General features: G+C 52.3%; 2 protein-coding genes across 5 annotated transcripts in view; one reads left to right on the top strand and one right to left on the bottom strand.

The window, feature by feature from the left end:
- LOC113982817 (protein-arginine deiminase type-1-like) overlaps positions 1–1,076 on the bottom strand; it is a 28,525-nt gene extending 27,449 nt beyond the window's left edge. For 2 of the 4 annotated variants that reach the window (XM_027711354.2, XM_027711356.2), the window contains exon 1: positions 260–864. The gene's annotated coding sequence lies outside the window, so the exon portion shown is untranslated. The other 2 variants (XM_039390721.1, XM_039390720.1) reach the window with 2 other exon arrangements.
- SDHB (succinate dehydrogenase complex iron sulfur subunit B) lies at positions 961–12,331 on the top strand. The gene is made up of 8 exons (XM_027711357.2): positions 961–1,063; positions 2,328–2,455; positions 4,290–4,375; positions 6,584–6,720; positions 7,262–7,378; positions 9,424–9,525; positions 9,675–9,797; positions 12,075–12,331. The coding sequence occupies exons 1-8, from the start codon at positions 989–991 to the stop codon at positions 12,150–12,152; spliced, it is 846 nt and encodes a 281-aa protein (XP_027567158.1). The 5' UTR covers positions 961–988; the 3' UTR covers positions 12,153–12,331.
- The last annotated feature ends 7,298 nt before the right edge of the window (positions 12,332–19,629 follow it).

The following is a 19,629-nucleotide window of genomic DNA, read 5'->3' as shown; positions in this document are numbered from 1 at the left end:
GCTTTATAAATCCTACATTCCTGGTGTCCAAGTCTCAACAGTAAATTTCTCTCCTAGGTTTTGTTAACCTTTCTCCCCCAGGTCTGAGAACACCAAAGTACATCAAGCCTCAAACTTTTGTTTTTCTAACACACGGACATCACCCATTGCTTGCTTGTCATCCCTTATCTATTCCATGGATTAAATCTCTCAGCATTTCCCCCACTGCTGCATAAACTCCTTTTTAAAAAAAAACCTTGTTTGGTAACAATACTGAGACCTTTGCCTCCTCCTCTTGCTCTTCTTCACCCTCCTCGTCCTTGTTCTCTTCCTGCCTCCACCTTTGCCCCCAGCGGCTTTTTCAGCATGTGTTGGTCACAACTCACTTCAGAAATAAACTTGCTGTGAGGAAAAAGTCGTGAAATTCAATAGTAATGGGTAATAATCGTAAGAGAAAAGGAGGGAAGCCCTCAGAGAAGGGGGGGGGGCATTTTTTTGCAAGGGGCTGCACAGGGAGGTGGTGGAATCACCATCCCTGGAGGTGTTTAAGGGAAGACTGGACAGTGGCACTTATTGCCATGGTCTGGGTGACAAGGGGGGATCGGTCACAGGTTGGACTCGATGATCTGGGAGGGCTTTTCCAACCTCAATGGTTCTGTCACTCTTTAACCCCCCGCACCCGCCATTTTTCCCCGCTTGGTGTTGGGGCAGGTCCCCTCGTGTGAGGGGACGGTGTGGGCACCTCCGCGCAAACGCAGTGAGGCTGGGAATTACTGATGAAAAAACAAGGGGTCGTTTTTGTGGGATTCACACCAAAAACAAGGGGGGATTTAGGCGTCCTGGCCCCGCCACCCCGCTTTGTAACGCAAGGCGCGCCACACTCAACATGGCACCTGCCCTGAGGCCACCGCCGCACCCAAGATGGCGGAGGAAGCCCGCCTGCCCCTCAGCGCACAACATGGCGGCGCCGGGGTCACTTCCGGCGGGCTCGGAACTGCGCAGCGTCAAGATGGCGGCGGCCGCGCTCGGAGTCTCCTTGAGGCACCGCGTCCCCGCACGGCTCCTGCGGGCCGGGCCGCGGGCGGTGAGGGGGCTGGGGGGCTCGGGGAGGGTGCGGGGGGGCGCGGGGAGGAGGGACAGGGGGCAGAGGGACAGGGGGCAGAGGGGAGGCTGGAGGGAGTGTGGAGGGAGATGGGGGGCTGGAGGGGGTGTGTGGGATTTGGGATTGGGCATGAGGGGAAGGAGGTCAGGGGTGGGAGAGGGGGATGGAGGGAGGGGGCTGTGGGGCAGGACGGGGTCCGGGATGCGGGGTAAGACGGGAAGAGTGGGTGGGAGAAGGGCAGTGGGAAGAGGATCAGTGGCAGAGGGAGTTGGGGGGAATGTGTGGGAGCTGCGGATGGACAGGAGGGAAGGGGTGGGAGAAGGGGCTCTGGGCAGGGGCTGTGGGGCAGGACGGGGTCCGGGATGCGGTAAAAGAGGGAGGAGTCGGTGGGAGAAGGCGGGTGTGAAGAGGATCAGTGGCAGAGGGGTTGGGGGTTGTGTGGGAGTTGGAGGGGGTGTGTGGGATTTGGGAATGGGCAGGAGGGGAGGGATGGGAGAGGGGGCTGAGAGGGCTGGACGAGGTCTGGGATGCGGTAAAAGGTGGGAGAATGGGGTGAGCTGCGGGACAAGGGAATCAGTGGCAGAGGGGGCTCTGGGCAGGAGGGGGTCCAGGATGGGGTAAAAGTGGGAAGAGTGGGTGGGAAAAGGGGGGTGAGCTGAGGGGGAAGAGGATCGGTGAGGGGGATGCTGAGGAGGGTCTGGGGGCGAAGAGAAGCAGGAAGGGGTCTGGGAATGGTTTAGGGGGAGATAAAGGTTGACAGGAAATTGTGAGAGGGGGAAACACACCAGAAAGGGGTTGGGAAGAGGTGTGGGAACAGGAGGAATAGGGATGTGGGGTGATTTAGGAAGAGGTGAGATGGGAAGGTGGCCTGGAGGAGGAAGAAGCTCCCTGGGGGAATAGCGCGAGGAGGTGGTTTGTTGGCCCGGAGCTGGGTAGGGAGTATTTAGGAACTTCTGGAGGTAATTTGGGGGCAGGGAGAGCCTTCAGGGTTTGAAGGCCACGGTACCTGCAGGAACACCTGGGGGAGCCCCTTAATTTTGGGATTATCTCCAGTGCCCCATGGAGGAGGGAGCCCCAGGATAGGGGGGGTTGCATCACAGGTTGCACCACTCCCACAAATCCTTGTCAGGATGTTCCCAAACCTCTCCAAATCCCCAAATACGAAGCAGTGCTGCCTCCTGTCACCCTGTTCCCTGGCCCCAAGGCCCATGGAGGGAGCTGAGGGCAGTTTTCCCTGTGGATCCAGGAGTGCCGGGGAGCCCAGACGGCAGCGGCGGCAGCGCCGCGGCTCAAGAAATTCGCCATCTACAGATGGGACCCCGACAAAGCTGGGGACAAACCCCGCATGCAGACCTACGAGGTGGACCTCAACAAGTGAGTATTCCCTGCGGGAAGAGGTTCTCCAGGTACTAAAGGTGTCAGCAGCTCACTGAGCTCCAGGGAATGGTAAAGCTTGGTGTGGCCCCGAAGGTGCTGCTCAGTTGCTACAGAGCAGCTTGTCTTCAGCACAGAGGACACTGATGGCATGTCCTGATAAGAGAATAAATTTCAATGATTAATGAATAATAATTTTGTTATTGCAAATAATTTATTGGTAATATAATTAAAATGTTTTGAGTTTAATATATTTTAATATATGAAGATATAGTTCTATAAAATGTTATAATATAGATGTCTTTTAAATTATATAATGTATTTTATATTTCTATAAAATTATAGAATACATTACATACTTATATAATATATTTCTATAATATATTACATACTTATTACATATATTACATTACATACTTATTACATATTTTACATTACATACTTATAATTATATAATATATTTCTATAATATATTTCTATATATATAATATAATAGATCATATAATGTATATTTTAAAATAATACATCTTTTTAAATATAATTAATAAAAAATCCCTGATAATATAATCAGTTATATAACAAATTTTACTGTGGTTTTGTGGGGTTATTTGCCCCTCCCTCACCAGTGTGTGACAAATAAACTGTGCCCTGAGTGCCAGTGTCCCAGCAGGGAATGGTCACTTTGTTTTGGGACTTTTGTGAGGTTTTATCTGTGTCCCTGAGTTGTGCTGAAGACTTGAAGACTTCAGTAAACTTTACTTATGTGGAAAATTTTGGGGCTTCTAAAAAAGAGGGAGAGCGATTTTTTTATGTGGGCAGGTGGTACCAGAAGGGGATGTGGTTTGAAACTAAAGGGGAGAGATTTAGGTGGGATATTGGGAAGGAATTCCTGGCTGGGAGGGTGGGGAGGCCCTGACACAGGCTGCCCAGAGAAGCTGTGGCTGCCCCAGCCCTGGAGTGTCCAAGGCCAGGTTGGACGGGGCTTGGAGCAACCTGGGCTGGTGGAAGGTGTCCCTGCCCATGGCAGGGGGTGGCACTGGACGATCTTTAAGGTCCCTCCCAAGCCAAACCATCCTGGGATTCAGTGTTCCAAAAGGACACTCCATGTGTAACTCCCAGTCCCAGAGCTGGGAGAGAAGGTGGAAGTTTGTTTCCACTGAGTTGCCTCTAATTTTCAGGCCATATTAAGCTTGTAGGAGCCACCTGCACACTTTGGTGTGGGATCCCCAAGACAGCTCCTGCTTCCCTGGGATTCTGGGAAGGGGTTCAGATTCCCTGTGGTGCAGAAACCTTCTCCTGGACACATCCTGCATTTCCCTGAGCTCCAGCTGGTGCCGTGCTCCTGCCCCAGGAATTCACCCCGAGCCCTTTCCAGGAGTTCCACACACAAATTCCCCAGCCCCTACTTAAGAACCCCGTGACAGAGGACTCAGATTTCTGTGTGACTTGCACTGGTGGATAATTTCTGGGTGTTGCCCTGTCTGCTGGATAGAAAATTACAGAAGTTGTCCACGACTGTTTGGTTTTATGTGTCTCTTGTGACTAATGGGGACAGACTGACTTGTTAAAGCCTGACCCAAAAGCAAAGAGAACCAGTACAAGGCACTTGGGGTTGAGTTGTGCTGTCTGAACCTTCAGGGCATCGGCAGGAGAAAGGGTTTGACTCCCACCCTCATCAAGAAATGTCTGTTTTATTGCCTGGGATTGCCAAAAAATGTGTATTAATTGTAGCTGATCCAAAACCCTTTTAGGTGCTGCTTAGTTGGGGTGCCAGAAGTCCAGCCCTGAGTCTGGGTGGATTCTCCAGGTGAACTGACCCTGTTTTCTGCTTTAGGTGTGGGCCCATGGTGCTTGATGCTCTGATCAAGATTAAAAACGAGATGGACTCCACCCTGACCTTCCGTAGGTCCTGTAGGGAAGGTAAGAAGGATTTTCCTGGAATACTGGAATTCCTGCCTGGAATACTGTTTGTTGCTGACAGTGGACGTGTAGCTCTGGAAGACTCTCCCAGCTGTGTGTAAGAAACACTCAGTGAATGGAGCAGCAAAGGCAGAGCTCGTGCTCAGAGGCTGTAATCACCCAGCTCAGCTGGGTTTGCCTTCCACCAGCCCCAGTTGTTCCAGTTTCTCTCCTAATCTGGTTCATCCTGCTGCCCTCCAGTGCTGGGCTGCGTGGGCAAATCCAAGGAGAGATTCCAGCAGCCAGACTGAGGGGGCAGAGGTGGAATGGGAACGACTTGTAGGGGCTGTTTCAGCGCTGCTGTGGAAATAAGACAGGGTGTAACTGGAAGAGCACTTAGGACTTCTAGGAATAGCTTCAGGAATCTTTTTCTTGGCCCTTTGACTAAGCCCAGGGATTGATTGAGGAAAAGGGCAGCCAGTGGTTTTCTGTTGTGGCTGCTCCTCATGCAGGTACAAATCAGCAGGTCTGGAGCTGCAGTAAAACTTCCCTGTTGGGTGACTTTCCCTGTAAAAATCCTCCTCGTTCCGGGGTCACGTTGGGATGCTGAGTTGTGGAAAAGCAAGAAGGGAGGTTGTTGTGAAATGCATTCCTTTGTGGAACAGCTTTGGATTTAATGAGGTGGGTTTGCAAGGGGAAGAAGTTTAAGGCCAGTTGCTGCCTAAAGATGTTTGGACTTGGATGGAAATGAAAAGCTCCAACACAGCCATTTCCTCTGGAATCTGCATAGCAGGTGGAGGAATTCCATGGGGAATGCTTGTTCTCAGTGTCTGATATTTAGATAGCCAAAAGATTCCCAAGCTGGAATGCATTGCCCTGAATACTTTCCTTGGAGAAGACAGGTTTTCAAGCTAGGCTGGTTCAATCTTGCCCCTTTTCTGCCACGCAGGGCAAAAAACAGCCCAGCTCCCACATTCCTGCTGGGAACACGTGGTCCTGAGGCTGCAACCCTGGCTGGAAAATACTTGTCACCGTTTCTGCAGTGAGAGGAATGACCCTGGTGCAGTGCCAGGGGAGCCTGGCAGCAGGGCTGGCTGGCAGGGACGTTCCTGGCACTCAGCTCAGCTGGGATGGGGCAGATCCTCTGGAACTGGAGTTTTACCCTTGCAGCATTTGTCTCCTTCTCACATGAGGAGTATCTGGGACACTTCTGCAGTGGTTTTCTTGTCAAGCTTGGCTTTCCTGGGCTTCAGCTGATCCTTGTATTACTGGAGGTCGTTAGTGATGTCATTTAATCTATTTATCAGGCTGTTTTATGCTGCTAGCTCTGGGCAGTGTCTGTCCTCTCACCTTTGGCAGCACAGCTCGTGGCACTGCTCTGCACAGGCACCAAAACCCTCCTGTCTGAGGGATTTGGGTTTATAGTCCTGATTTGCAGGGATGCTTTGGACCATTTTTCTGCTCTCTGATGAGGAGAGACTGCGGGAGCTGAGCCTGATTAGTCCAGAGAGGAGAAGACTGAGAGGGGATCTCGTGAATCCCTATAAAATATCTCCAAGAGGACGGTGCCGGACTCTTCCCAGGGTGCCCAACAACAGGATGAGGAGCAATGGCCATAAACTAAAGTACAAGAAATTCCATCTGAACATCTGGAAGAAATTGTTTCTGTGGAAGGTGGCAGAGCTGCCCAAGGAGGGCCCGGAGTCTCCCTCTCCAGAGGCATTCCAGACCCATTCCTGTGTCACCTGCTCCAGGTGACCCTGCCTTGGCAGGTGGTTGGACTGGATGATCTCCAGAGGTCCCTTCCACCCCAACAATCCTGTAATTCCATAACTGATGAAGATGCATCAGTTGCCCACGTTATAATCTTATTTTTAGCTGCCTCACACCAACACAACCTCGTGCTTCAAACCTCTGAGCAAAGCTCAGTGTGTTCCCCTCCCGAAAAACTTAAACCTAATGAATGATTTGGAAGCCATGAGGTGTCCAAGCCACTTTGTTTTGTGTTGTGGAAGGAGCTTCACCACTGAGAATGTGTTTGGGCTTTGATGAAAGCGACTCCTGCGTTTGTTTTTTATTTAAGTAACAACATGTTTGGCCCAGTGGCAACTCCTGTCATTTCTCTTCTCACGTAGAGTTTCTTCAAGGCAGCCCAGGGGAATGTTTGGGGCCAGGAGGATCTTCTTTAAGAGGGCAAATTTAACCCTTTACTGCTTTTCTCCCACTCAGGCATCTGTGGCTCCTGTGCCATGAACATTGGAGGGGGGAACACGCTGGCCTGCATCAAAAAAATCGACTCTGATCTCAGCAAGGTCACCAAAATCTACCCTCTGCCCCACATGTACGTGGTGAAGGACCTTGTCCCGGTGAGTGCCAGCTTGGGACCATGGCTGGCACCGTTCCAGGCAGGTTGGGGTGGGAAGGATGGCACTGGGAGGTGCCAGCCAAGATCAGGTCTCCCATTTCATGTGTTCCTCGTGCTGCTGGTTTTTGGGTGGGTCTGCAGTGACTAAATGTGTCCTCCCTTGGAGGAATGTGGCAGGTGGAGGTAGGAGATGCCACCTTTTGTTGGAGCGGGGCAGGTGCTGGATCTCTCCTGCAGAACTTTGGTCTGGTGTGACACGAGGCTGTGCCAGGGAGGGTCAGGTGGGACATCAGGAAAAGGTTCTTCCCCCAGAGGGTGGTTGGCACTGACCAGGCTCCCCAGGGCAGTGCCACGGCCCCAAGGCTGCCAGAGCTCCAGGAGGGTTTGAACAGTGCTCTGAGGGACAGGGGGGGATTGTTGGGGTGTCTGGGCAGGGCCAGCAGTTGGACTCAGTCCTTGGGGGTCCCTTCCAGCTCAGGATATTCTGTACTTGTATAAAATTCATCCTAATAACTGTGACCTCTCTGCTCTGTGACCCGCAGGACCTGAGTAACTTCTATGCCCAGTACAAATCCATCGAGCCGTACCTGAAGAAGAAGGACAAGTCCAAGGAGGGCCAGCAGCAGTACCTGCAGTCCATAGAAGACCGTCAGAAACTGGTCACTGCTTCTTCTCCCCCCTTAAAACCCCTCCCAGATAAGACCAGGCTTAAACCTTAACGTGCAGCAGGTTCTCACTGCCCGCAGCTGCCGCAGCCCCGGCGCGGTGGGACCTGTCCCTGCGGTGCAGGGCACGGCAGGGCCACTGCCCAGGGGGGTGTTGGCCCTGGAGATGGAGCTGGGGCTGCCCTGGGCACTCTGATCCCATTCCCAGCCCTGTGTTGTGGAGATGCTGGGCAGGCTCCAGGCTCGTCCTGTTCCAGGGCAGATAAGGCTGGGCTCTGTGTGTCTGCCTGGCCTGCGGCGCACGGGGCAGAGCTTGCTGGGATTTACAACCTGGAAAACTCATGGCAAAAGCCAAGTCCTTGTGGATGTGGAGACACGAGCGGGAGTGCAGGTTTTTGGGTGTCTGTCTTAAACAGAGCGTTATTTTGAGGGGATGTTTTTGGTGATGGAGATCCAAAATTTCTCCAGGAACCTGAAAGGTGTCTGGGCCATGACAGCTTTTTAAAAAGCTGAGAGTGTGGGTAAGTTTTGGGGTGGGTTTCCCTGGCTGCTACAGTCAGGATCAGGAAATCAGCAGGTTTTTTCCCCTCTGTCCTGCCTTGATGGATCCACCATTCCATGATCCAAAGCTCAGCCTGCTCCACAGCAGTGCTGTCACTGAGGAGGCACCAGGGCTGCATTTTGGGAAAGCAGAGGTGGATATGGACAGAAAAAAGGGAGGCTGATTAAAGGGAATTCAGGGAAAAACCTGAACTGCAGAGATCTTTGGGAGGATCCCACTGTGTGTGTCTGCAGGGACATCCCGTAATAGCCTAGTCCCAGGTGTCGACAGTGACTGTGACATCTGAACAACCACAGGGTGAAGGAATCTCTATCCAAAGGCAACAATTTCTTCTCCTCCACTTCCCAGCATTATCTGATCCATGTGTAAGGACTGAAGGGATTTCCCCCTCCTTGGACTCACTTTCTCCTTCCAGGAGAAATCAGGGAACCTGGAAGGGAGGGCAGAGCTGCTTCACCCCGGGCACAGCTGGGGAACCTGCCTTTGATCTCGGTGCTGAGCTTGCTCTTCCTTTGGGTGCAGGACAAACTTGGATATGGTGCCAGCTGAAAAATTCCCCCCTTTTTCTGTAAATGCTGTGAAATGGTGCAATTAGAAATGAGACAAATTTAGAGGGGGGGTCGCTCTGACCTCCCTCTTGGCAAGGCTTTCCAAGGGCTTGTTCCAAGCTGCTGGGAATTCTGGCATCAGGGATTTTCCAAAACTGAATTTAATGAGCCTTTTCTTCCAAAATAACTTTCAGATACTTAAATGAAGTCGAGTTGGACTCTTGTCTTTTAGTTTGGGGGAGGTTGAGGAGCTACAAAGAGACTTTGGAGCCCCTCAGCTCCTCAGTTTCTCTTCTGTCCGGGGCGATTTTTTTTCTTAATGAAGTAGAAATAAGCAAAACTAAAAGTACCCGAATGACTTCTGTGTAGGACTAACTTTCTGTTCTTCTGTGCCTGAAAGAAAAAGTCCTTATTCTCTATAAAAATGGGGCAGTGACTGAAGGCTGGCACCGTTCCTTTGCCTGCTCCGAAGGACAAGCTCCAGGCTCTCCTGGAGGCTGCTGGGCAGACTTTGCTCTTCCTTCCTTCTGTAGCACGGCCTTGAATTGTTAACTGGTGACCTCTCTGTTCCTTCCCTCGCTGGGACAGGCTGGAAGGAAGGCAGGAATGCAGGAAAATCAAGCAACTTCTATGTTTTCCTTCAGTTCACGCATTTCCCCCTGTTGTCAGAAACACTGGTTTATTACGTGGGTCATAAAATCAGAATACCCTGAGTTGGAAGAGACCCACAAGGACCATCAAATTCCAGCTCCTGGCCCTGAGCTGGGGGTCCTGGGTTGGGCTGGGGGGATTCTGTGTGCCTTGTTTCAGTTGCTTTGCTCCAGCAGCAAAGGGAAGGGTTTGGTGGCGGTTCCGGAGGGGAGGGCGGTGCTGGTGGCAGTGCCCCTGTGGGGAGTTCCTGCAGTGACAGAGTGTGCTGTGCCCCCCAGGACGGGCTCTACGAGTGCATCCTGTGTGCCTGCTGCAGCACCAGCTGCCCCAGCTACTGGTGGAACGGGGACAAGTACCTGGGCCCCGCCGTCCTCATGCAGGTGAGGGTCCCTCTGTTCCCAGCACCCGTATTTGCAGATGTGAAACAACCCAATCCCCCTGAACTCCCGTGTGGGATGGTTACACTCTCCCCCTGGTTGGTGCCAGCCCCGAGGAGTGTTCCTGGGCTGTGAGATCCTCTGCTTTGCAGGCCTACCGCTGGATGATCGACTCGCGGGACGACTACACGGAGGAGCGGCTGGCCCAGCTGCAGGACCCCTTCTCCCTGTACCGCTGCCACACCATCATGAACTGCACCAGGACCTGCCCCAAGGTGGGGGTGTGCTCACGGACAGGCCTGCAATGGGTTGGCTTGGGAGGGACCTTAAAGCTCATCCCATCCCGGCCCTGCCACAGGCAGGGACACCTTCCACTAGCCCAGGTTGCTCCAACATTTCCAGGGCTGGGGCAGCCACAGCTTCTCTGAGCAGCCTGTGCCAGGGCCTCCCCACCCTCACAGGGAGGAATTCCTTCCCCAAATCCCATCTATCCCTGCCCTCTGGCAGTTTAAACCATTGTCCTGTCACAATCCGTCCCTCTCCCTCCTTTCCATAACCCCCCTTGAGGTACTGTCAGGCCACACCGAGGGCTCCCCAAAGCCTTCTCCATGTCCTTACTGGAGTTCCTGGCTCCTTTCCATGCACCCAGCTTGACACTGATGGGAAAACATCCTCTTGGGTTTCTCTTTTTCTCAAACTTGCCCTGACTCGCTCAGCCCTGTGAGACCCAGCGTTCCTGCAGCCGGGAGCATGCAGGGCTGGGGCAGGGGCTGGATCACAACATCCCTTCCTCCTCAGCTGGGGCTTGGAGGACCTTTCTGTCCCCAGGATTTAGGAGTGGGATAGTGGGGCACTGCCAGAAATGCTCCAGGGAAGTTCTCTCTGGAATTTCTTTGGAGAATTGAGCAAACTTGCCCAAATCAGACCATGCCTCTTCCTCATCTTGAGTGACCTTGTGCCTGTTGTTGGGCAAAGCAAGTCCTGGAATGGTCTGGGTTCGAAGGGACCTCAAAGTTCATCCCGTTCCACCCCCTGCCATGGGCAGGGACACCTTCCACTGTCCCAGGTTGCTCCAACCTGGCCTTGGACACTTCCAGGGATGGGGCAGCCACAGCTTCTCTGGGCACCCCGTGCCAGGGCCTCCCCACCCTCCCAGGGAATGATTCCTTCCCAATATCCCATCTAACCCTGCTGATGGAATTCTGCTTTCCCGGCAGCTCTGCTGCTTTCCAGACAACCTTTCCCTGCACCTGGTGGTGGAGTCGTTCCTTGGGCTGTGGAATAGTGGGAAATGTTGGAGTGGATCACAGGTGTGGGGAGGATGAGCTGCCTGAGATCTGGGAGGATGTGTCTGTCAGGAGCTCAGGCTCATTTGGGGGGGTATTTTTCCAGTGATTCCCTGACAGCACATAATTCCTCCTTTTTTAGGGAGCTGGCTCATCACCTGGTGTGACCCAGAGCTCAGCTGAAGGGGAAGGTGAAACCCAAGACTTGGCTGTTTGTAGGAATGTAGGGAAACAGCACTTGGGCTGAAATGTGAGGCAGATTTATGGTTAATAACACATTCCCACTCACATTCCCTAGTCCTGGCTGTCCTGATCAGCATGGAAGACCTGGTGGGATCTGCACCAGGGGTAATTCCTGCTCATTCCCTGTCCCACACTGGATCCCCCTCTCATTTTGGGCTTAGGATTGCTTGCTTTGGCACCAGTCCTGCAGGATTAAGGACCTTTGCAATGGAAGTGTGTCTGTTTTGTAGAAAAACCTGAAGGAAGCTCAGCTGGAGTATTTCCATGTTGTGCCCCGACCTTGTTCACCCCCCCAGTGCCTCCACACTCAGTTTTTCTTTGTTAATAATTCCACCTCCCTTGTGCCATCCCTGCCAGGCTGCTCCAAGCCTGTTTCCTGCCTCCAGAAGTCCAAACACCCATAAAAATGTGGAATTCAGTCCTGCTTGAGCTTCATTAAAGTCCCCAGGGCTCCTTCTCCCCTTTGATCCCAGCGTTGCTGATTAAACCCGACTCCAAAGCTGAGGGAGTGTTTGTCTGCAGGCACAGGGAGGTGCTGCTGCTCCAGCCTCCAGGAGAGCTCCCAGCTCCCTGCCTGCTCCAGGCTGCTCTGCTCTTCCCATGGAAGTGGCGGCTGGATGGAGCAGAGCTGGCTCAGCACGGCCTGACCTCCCTGGAATGCCCCCCCAGCCCGGGGCAGTGCCCAAGCTGGCCCTGGGTGTCCTGACCCTCCTCAACCAGCTCTGGAAATGCAGCCTGAGTTAGGCTGGAGTCCAGGCTTTAGGGCAAAGAGGGGCTGAGCAGCTCCTCTGCCAACTCTTCTTATGAGTAGCAGCATATTTGGGAGCTGGGATCCGTCCTGGAACCTCCAGTGTTTGAAAGGAGGCACAGCATCACGTTTTCCTCCAGCTTTTGGGAAAAAGGGGTGTTGAGCAGCTCCTCTCCCAACTGTTTCTGAGCAGTGAGTTTACTCCGAGTTGGATGAGGGGGGGGAGGGAGGATGCTCCAGGTTTTCCAGAGGAACTGACCAGCTCTTCCCTGTAGGGTCTGAACCCTGGGAAGGCCATTGCTGAGATCAAGAAGATGATGGCGACCTACAAGCAGAAGGCGACGGCTGCGTAACCCCCTGGAACCTCCGTGTATCCCCCTGGAACCTCCGTGTATCCCCCTTGGAATCTCCATGGAACCCCCCCAGGGGCTCCACCCGGACACAGCTTCCACCCGGGGCAGCCACAGGAGCTTCCAGCAGGGAGTTGTTCTTCCCAGAGGTTTGCACTTCCAATAAAGACTGGAAAGAACAACTCGGAGTCGGTGATTTACTGAATGTGGAACGGCATTGGGGCATCCCAGACCTCCCAGGGGGTCGATGGGAGGAGCTGGGGTGGCTCTGGGAAGAATGGAATTGGCTGGGAAAAGGGAAGGGGGGAGGGATCCTGGTTCTGAAATCCCAAAGGGAGGATCAGGAGCTGACATGGGATAAAATCCCAGAGGCAGCTCCATTGGGAATGAGGTGTCCTGTCACCACCCTGCTGGGATCCTGATCTTTATTCCAAGTCCCGAGGAATTTTTACTCCAAGATCTAATGAAATGGGATTTCTTAAGGTTGAATCTCTCTCTTTTCTCTAATACAAGTGTGTTTTTACCCCAAGTTTCTCAAAGTTGGGAGATTTGTGGTAGGCTTGTTGCTTGGAGCAGCTCTTTGCATTCCTGGGAAGGTCCAGGAAAGAATGGAATTGGCTGGGAAAAGGGAATGGGGGAGGGATCCTGGTTCTGAAATCCCAAAGCAAAGTGAGGATCAGGAGCTGACACAGGATAAAATCCCAAAGGCAGCTCCATTGGGAATGAGGTGTCCTGTCACCACCCTGCTGGGATCCCGATCTTTAATCCAAGTCCTTAAGGAGTTTTTTGTTCCAAGTCCTAAGGAATTTTTATTCCAAGTCCTAATGGAATGGGATTTCTAAGGGTTGAATCTTTCTCTTTAATACAAGTGTGTTTTTACCTCCGGATTTCTCACATTGGGGTGGGTTTGTTGCTTGGAGCAGCTCTTTGCACTCCTGGGAAGGGCCAGGAAAGAATGGAATTCTTTGCGCTCCTGGGAAGGGCCAGGAAAGAATGGAATTCTTTGCACTCCTGGGAGGGTCCAGGTTTGCTTGTTTAATTGATGATTTTTTGGTCTTAACTGTAGTGGAAACTCGTGGGAATGTCCTGCTGCTGAGGCTCCCTGGGATGCTGGGATCCTGGCACTGGGATCCTGGCACTGGGATGCTGCCAGGAGGCAGGGAATGAGGATGAGGTGGGAAAGACTGATCCCAGAAATTATGCTGGTTTTTCCATATCGTTTTTATCCTGCTGTAAGAGCTCGTTCCTGCCTCCAGAAGTCAAACTGGTGTTTCTGCCTTCATTCATGCAAAAATACTTCTTTCTTTTCCCGGAGCCAAGGGTTTCATTCCCAAAATCTGACGTGGGACGTGTGAATTGGAGACTTCCCACTGAAAATCCAGGTTAAATTATCCCAGATTTCTGTGTCTCAGGTTAAACTGGGTCAGTGCTGGTCCTGCACGTGGCTCCTGGGGTGGAGAATCCCCCAGGAAGAGGCTGTTGATCCCATTACAGTGAGACTTCATCATTGTGATGATACAACATTATGATTATTTTGCATCCCTGTGCTCCATAATCCCGATTCCCTGCTCAAACCCAAGGAGCTGCTCATCAACAGCTGGAATAAACAGAGGTGTGATGCCCCACTATTTTTTTTTTAGTAAACATGGGGGTTTTGGGGACAAAACGAACCAGTTTTTGCCTTCTTCATTTCAAATCCAGGCCTGTTTCCTGGGAATATTTGGATGGGAACACAGCAGGATCCGAAGCCTCTCGCTGCCCTGCCTGAGGTTTTCCTGCTCCAATGACGAAATCCACCTCACCTTTGAAGAAAATAATGGATTTGTCTCCCTCCCTGGGCAAGGAACCCGAAGTGCCTTGTTTTGGGATGGGCTCGGATGTGGTGGGATGGGCGGTTGGATTTTCCTGGCAGTGGTTTTGCAGGAGTTGGAGTCCCCTCAAAAGCCGAGGTGTGGCTGGGGGGGCTGATCCAGGGGTGTTGTGGGGTCTGCACCCCATTATTGGCTTTGGAATTCCCTTGGAGGGGGTTTCCAGGCGGGAATTGTGAGCAGGGAGAGAAGGAGGGGCAAAGCACTTTGGGGGGGCAGAGCCCGATGGGTTCCCTTGAGGGATTTGGGGACACAAAACCCTCGTGGGGGGCAGAGCCTGGGCCATTCCCTGCAAACTGCTGGGGGCAAACCCCCTTTTTGGGGTCAGAGCACCACGGGAGGCCTTGCAAGTTTTGGGGGTAAAAAACTCCTTTTTGGGTGTAGAGCACTGTGCATTTCCCTGCAAGATTTGGGGTGCAAACCCCCTTTTTGGGGGCAGAGCCTCGTGCATTTCCCTGCAAGTTTTGGGGGTGAGAAACCCCTTTTTGGGGCAGAGCCCTGTGCATTTCCCTGCAGGATTTGGGGGTGAAAAACTCCTTTTTGGGGGCAAAGCCCAGTGCGTTTCCCTGCAAGATTTGAAGGTGAGAAACCCCTTTTTGGGGTGCAAAGCCTGATACATTTCCTTTCAACATTTGGGGTTCACAATCCCCTTTTGGGGGGCAAATCCTGATGCTTTTCTTTCAAGGTGTGGTGTTTAAACCCCCTTTCTGGGGCACAACCCGGGGGATTTTGTTGGGGGGGGCAAAGCCCCTTTCATGGGACAGAGACTTTTTTTGCAAGATTTGGGGTGCAAACCCCTTTTTGGGGTGCACAGCCTGGTTCATTTCCCTGCAAGATTTGGGGTGCACACCCCCTTTTTTGGGGGGATAGAGCCTGATGTGTTTCCCTGCAGGATTTGGGGTTCAACCCCCTTTTTGGGGGCAGACCCTGCTGCATTTTTGGGGTGAGGGGGGTGTTTATCCCCCCTCGTGGTTCCCCCCCGGAGGGATTGCTCCCCCCAGTTTTGGGGCCAGCCCGGGGGGGTGGATGCTCGGGGAGGTGGAGGATTTGGGGGGGGGATGGATGTTTTGGGGGGCTGTGGATGATTTAGGGGGGCTGTGGCTGATTTGGGGTTGCAGATGCTTTGGGGGGATGGTTGGGGGGATGATTTGTGGGGTGGATGATTTTGGGGGGGTCGATGCTTTGGGGGGTGCAGACACTTCGAGGGGGGCAGGTGCTCTGGGGTTTCAAATGATTTGCAGACACTTTGGGGGTGTGGATGATTTTGGGGGGAGTGGATGATTTTGGGGGCCTGTGGCTGATTTGGGGTTACAGATGCTTTGGGGGGGTAGATGATTTGGGGGGATGGATGATTTGGGGTTGCAGTTGCTTTCAGTGGGGCAGGTGCTTTGGGGTTTCAGAGGATTTGGGGTTGTGGACGCTTTGGGGGTGTGGATGATTTTGGGGGTGGATGATTTTGGAGGGGTGGATGGTTTTGGGGGGGTGGATGCGTTGGGCGTGGATGATTTTGGGGGGCTGTGGATGCTTTGGGGGGCTGTGGATGCTCTAAGGGAGGTGTGGATGATTTTGGGAGTGGATGATTTTGGGGGTGGATGCTTTGGGGGGGTATGGATGATTTGGGGGGCTGTGGGTGATTTGGGGGGCCGTGGGTGCTCTGAGGGGGGTGTAGATGATTTTGGGGGGCTGTGGATGATTTTGGGGGGGTGGATGCTCTAAGGGAGGTGTGGATGATTTTGGGAGTGGATGATTTTGGGGGTGGATGCTTTGGGGGGGTATGGATGATCTGGGGGGCTGTGGGTGCTCTGAGGGGGGTGTGGATGATTTTGGGGGGCTGTGGGTGATTTGGGGGGCCGTGGGTGCTCTAAGGGAGGTGTGGATGATTTTGGGGGGCTGTGGGTGATTTGGGGGGCCGTGGGTGCTCTGAGGGGGGTGTGGATGATTTTGGGAGTGGATGATTTTGGGGGTGGATGCTTTGGGGGGGTATGGATGATTTGGGGGGCTGTGGGTGCTCTGAGGGGGGTGTGGATGATTTTGGGGGGCTGTGGATGATTTGGGGGGCCGTGGGTGCTCTGAGGGGGGTGCAGCCGCTGTTGGGGGGGCAGGACTACAGGTCCCGGCGTTCCCGGCCGTTCCCGCCCCGCCCTTTCCGCCGCGGCCGCGGCAGCGCCATGAGCTCAGGTCAGGGGGGCTCGGGGGGACGGGGGGTGCGGGACCCCCGGCCGGGCCGGGACCCCCCGCGGCAGCTCCGGGCGCTCCGGGGGTCGCTGCGGGCGCGGCCCGGGGGGCCGGGGGTGTGCGGGGGATGGGGGGGCACAGCGGGGCTTCGGGTCCCTTCATTTCGCTGTTTTATTCTGCGGTAATTTGCTTTTTATTTGGCTTTATTTGGGGTTTATTTTCCTGTAATTTGCTCTTTGTTTTGCTCTAATTGTTTTTAAACTTTGCTATATTTTGCTTTTTTATATTGCTTTATTTTTGGTTGGGTTTTTTTTTTTTTGCTTTTTCTCTTTTTTATTTTACTTTATTTCGCTTTATTTTTTCCTTTATTTAGCTTTATTACTTTCCTTTATTTTGTTTTATTTCGCTTTATTACTTTCCTTTATTTCCTTTTATTACTTCCCTTTTTTTTCCTTTTTTATTTTACTTTATTTTGGGGTTCTTCTTTTGCTTCTTCTCAGTTTTATTTTTCTTTATTTCCCTTTCTTATTTTCCTTTATTTTGCTTTTTTATTTTGCTTTATTTTCGGCCTCTTATTTTGCTTTCTCTCTTTTGTGTTTTGCTATACCTTGCTTTATTTCACTTGATTATTTTTCTTTATTTCGCTTTTTATTTTCCTTTATTTTGCTTTATTTCACTTTTATATTTCACTTTATTTTGGTGTTTTATTTTCATTCTTTTATTTTCTTATTACTTTTTATTTTGCTTTACTTCGCTTTATTATTTTGTTTTTTACTTTTATATTTTGCTTTATTTTTGCCTTTTTTTTGCTTTTTAATTTTGTTTTATTTTACCTTATTTTCTTAGTCTTGCTTTTTTATTTTGCTTTATTTGGGGGGGGTTAATTTTGCTTTACGCCTTTTTTATTTTACTTTATTTTGCTTAATAATTTTGCTTTATTTGGCTTTTTTATTTTGCTTTAATTTCGAGAGGTTTATTTTTATTTTTTGCTGCTTTATTTTGCTCTGTTATTTCACTTTATTTTGCTTTATTATTTTGCTTTATTTTTGGTTTTATTTCGCTTTTTTATTTTCCCTTACTTTTGTTCCCTTACTTTGCTTTTTCACTTTTTTATTTTGCTTTATTTCCTTTATTTCACTTCATTTTCCTGCTTTATTTTCTTGCCTTATTTCGCTTTTTAATTCCCCTTTATTTTCCTGTATTTTGCTCTTTTATTTCTCTCTGTTCCATTTTATTAGTTTGCTTTTTCTTTTTCCCCCACTTCATTTCTCTTTTATTTCACTTTATTTTGCCTTTTTTGTTTGTTTCTCTTTGTTTTATTTCCCTTCATTTCTCTTTATTTTGCTTTTTCATTTTGCTCCATTCGCCTTTTTTATTTCACTCTTTTATTTTCCTTCCTTTTCCTTTTCCTTTTTCCTTTTCCTCTCTTATTTCCTTTTCCCTGCTCTGTTTCCTTTTTCCTTTTCCTCTCTTATTTCCTTTTCCCTGCTCTGCCCCCCCCTTCCCTCCCGCAGGATTTGCCGGGGGGGCCCCGGGGGTTCGGATCCGGGTGGTGCCGGAGCCGAATGGAAGCACGTCCCGGGATCCCCCGGGTGGGCTCTGGGTCCGGAAAAGGCTCCGTGACACCACAACTTAACCAGGGAGAACTTCTTGGCTTTGCATCCCATTGGGATCCAAGCTCCCCGTCGGAATTCCGGCGCATGGGATGCAGCGATCAATCCATGGGGAAACAAATCCCAGGCTTTGGGATGCTCCAAGACCTCCCAGCCCCACATCCAGATCCCTGCAGCCCAGCGGGAGCTGCTTCCACGAGCGGGTTGCTCCAGCTTGGACTTTGGGAATGCTCTGTGCCGATCCCGGAGCATCCCTCGGCCGGGTCTCCCCTCGGCATCACGAGGCCGGGCTGGATGGGAGGGTTGGGAAGGACACGTTGCCTTCCTGAGCAATCCCAGGGGTTTTGTGTGGATAGAGAATGGAGTGGGATGTTGAGTAGGAAAAAGGCATCCAGGCATTTGGAAGAGGATGGGAAGCCCTCGGAGGCTCCGTGCCTTGTCCGCGTTCCTCATTCCCGGGAATACAGAACCGGTTCGGCCTGTGCCAGGCAACCTTTGCCCGTTTCCCTTGGAACCGGCGCCGTTGGCACAGGGAGGTTTCTCAAGGGGTGAGGGAAGAAGAGCCTTGGGCAGGAAAGGGGGGTGACATCCATCAGGGTGCCCGTGGTTCCCGTGCCCACCATCCCTGTGCCTGCGCTGATCCCACCCACATCCCCTCAGATCCCGCTTGTCCATCTCCTCCCGCAGATCCGGATCCACAGCAGAGCTGCCCTCGGGGCTTTGAACTTCCCCCTTTCCCCCCCCATTTAAGGCTTTAACGCCGGTTTAGAGAGTTCTAGGCCTGGCTTATCCTCCCAGGGACAGGTGTGAGGAGCACTCCCCCTCTCCCGGGGGATGGAGGAGCCCGTATTTAACTGGAATTTGGGGGACAGGCTGGATTTGGATGTGAACCCCCTTCCCTCCCCCCTTTGCCGGCGGTTGCCCAACCAGGATGTTCCTGCAGGTGCTTCCTCCGGCTCGGAGGTGGTTTTGGCAGCCGGAGAGCTCTTGCAAAACTGGGTTCCGGGAAGGTCAGGGCGGGGGAGGATCCCGCCGTGCCGGAAGGGTTGGGAGGGTCGGATCAGCATGTGGAGAAGCAGACACTGCCACCTTCCTCCTCGTGGATGATCCTTCCCGAAAAACCCAAACCAAGCAGTCTGAGGTGGACACAGATGCTGCTTCCGAGGGATTTATTCCCTGGCCCATCCCAAGGGTTTGATGCCCCAGAGCGGCTCCTCCAGCGTTTCCAGTCTGAATCCCAGTCTCCCGTGGCCCTGCCTTGGATGGAGCCCGTCTCACCCCTTGGTTTATCCCAGCCCGGGCCCATTTTTCCGGCTGTGCTCCATCGGCCCGGTCGGACCCGTCCGCTCCGGCGGCGTGTCCCGCTCCGGTTGGCTCGGAGTTGTTGGCCTGGATGAGTTTACGTTGGCTCGGTGGAAAGGGCAGGAGAGTCACCGGCATCTCGTCCCAGTTCCTCTTGGGGCTGTGGCATCTCCCATCCTGGAGCTGCTCAGGAAGATCGTCTGGAGTCAAATCTCACCCTTCATCACCAAAACACTGTTTTCCCACCTCATCCCTCCTTCCTTGCTTTGGCCTCATCCTGATTTTCCGTGTCCCCATCTCCAAGGGCGCAGGTTGACCTTGCCCAGCCCATGCCAACAGCCAGAGCTCGCTCTGGAGCAGAGACTTCCATGGGGGAGCTTCCTCAGCTTGTGTGCAACCTCCAGGATGGGTGGATGGATGGGTGGAGGGATGGATGGATGGATGGATGGGTGGATGGATGGGTGGATGGATGGGAGATGATGGGTGGATGGATGGGTGGGTGGATGGGTGGATGGGTGGGTG

This window comes from Pipra filicauda, unplaced genomic scaffold (genome assembly GCF_003945595.2).
Source record: "Pipra filicauda isolate LSUMZ 115617 unplaced genomic scaffold, ASM394559v2 scaffold867_size63296_pilon, whole genome shotgun sequence".
NCBI classification, from domain to species: domain Eukaryota; kingdom Metazoa; phylum Chordata; class Aves; order Passeriformes; family Pipridae; genus Pipra; species Pipra filicauda.
This window is presented reverse-complemented; position numbering and strand designations above follow the sequence as displayed.

Coding starts and splice junctions, on each gene's coding strand:
- SDHB (XM_027711357.2), top strand. CDS start 989: ATGGCGGCGGCCGCGCTCGGAGTCTCCTTGAGGCACCGCGTCCCCGCA. Junction 7,379..9,423: donor TAGAAGACCGTCAGAAACTG/GTCACTGCTTCT, acceptor TGTGCCCCCCAG/GACGGGCTCTACGAGTGCAT. Junction 9,526..9,674: donor GCCCCGCCGTCCTCATGCAG/GTGAGGGTCCCT, acceptor TCTGCTTTGCAG/GCCTACCGCTGGATGATCGA.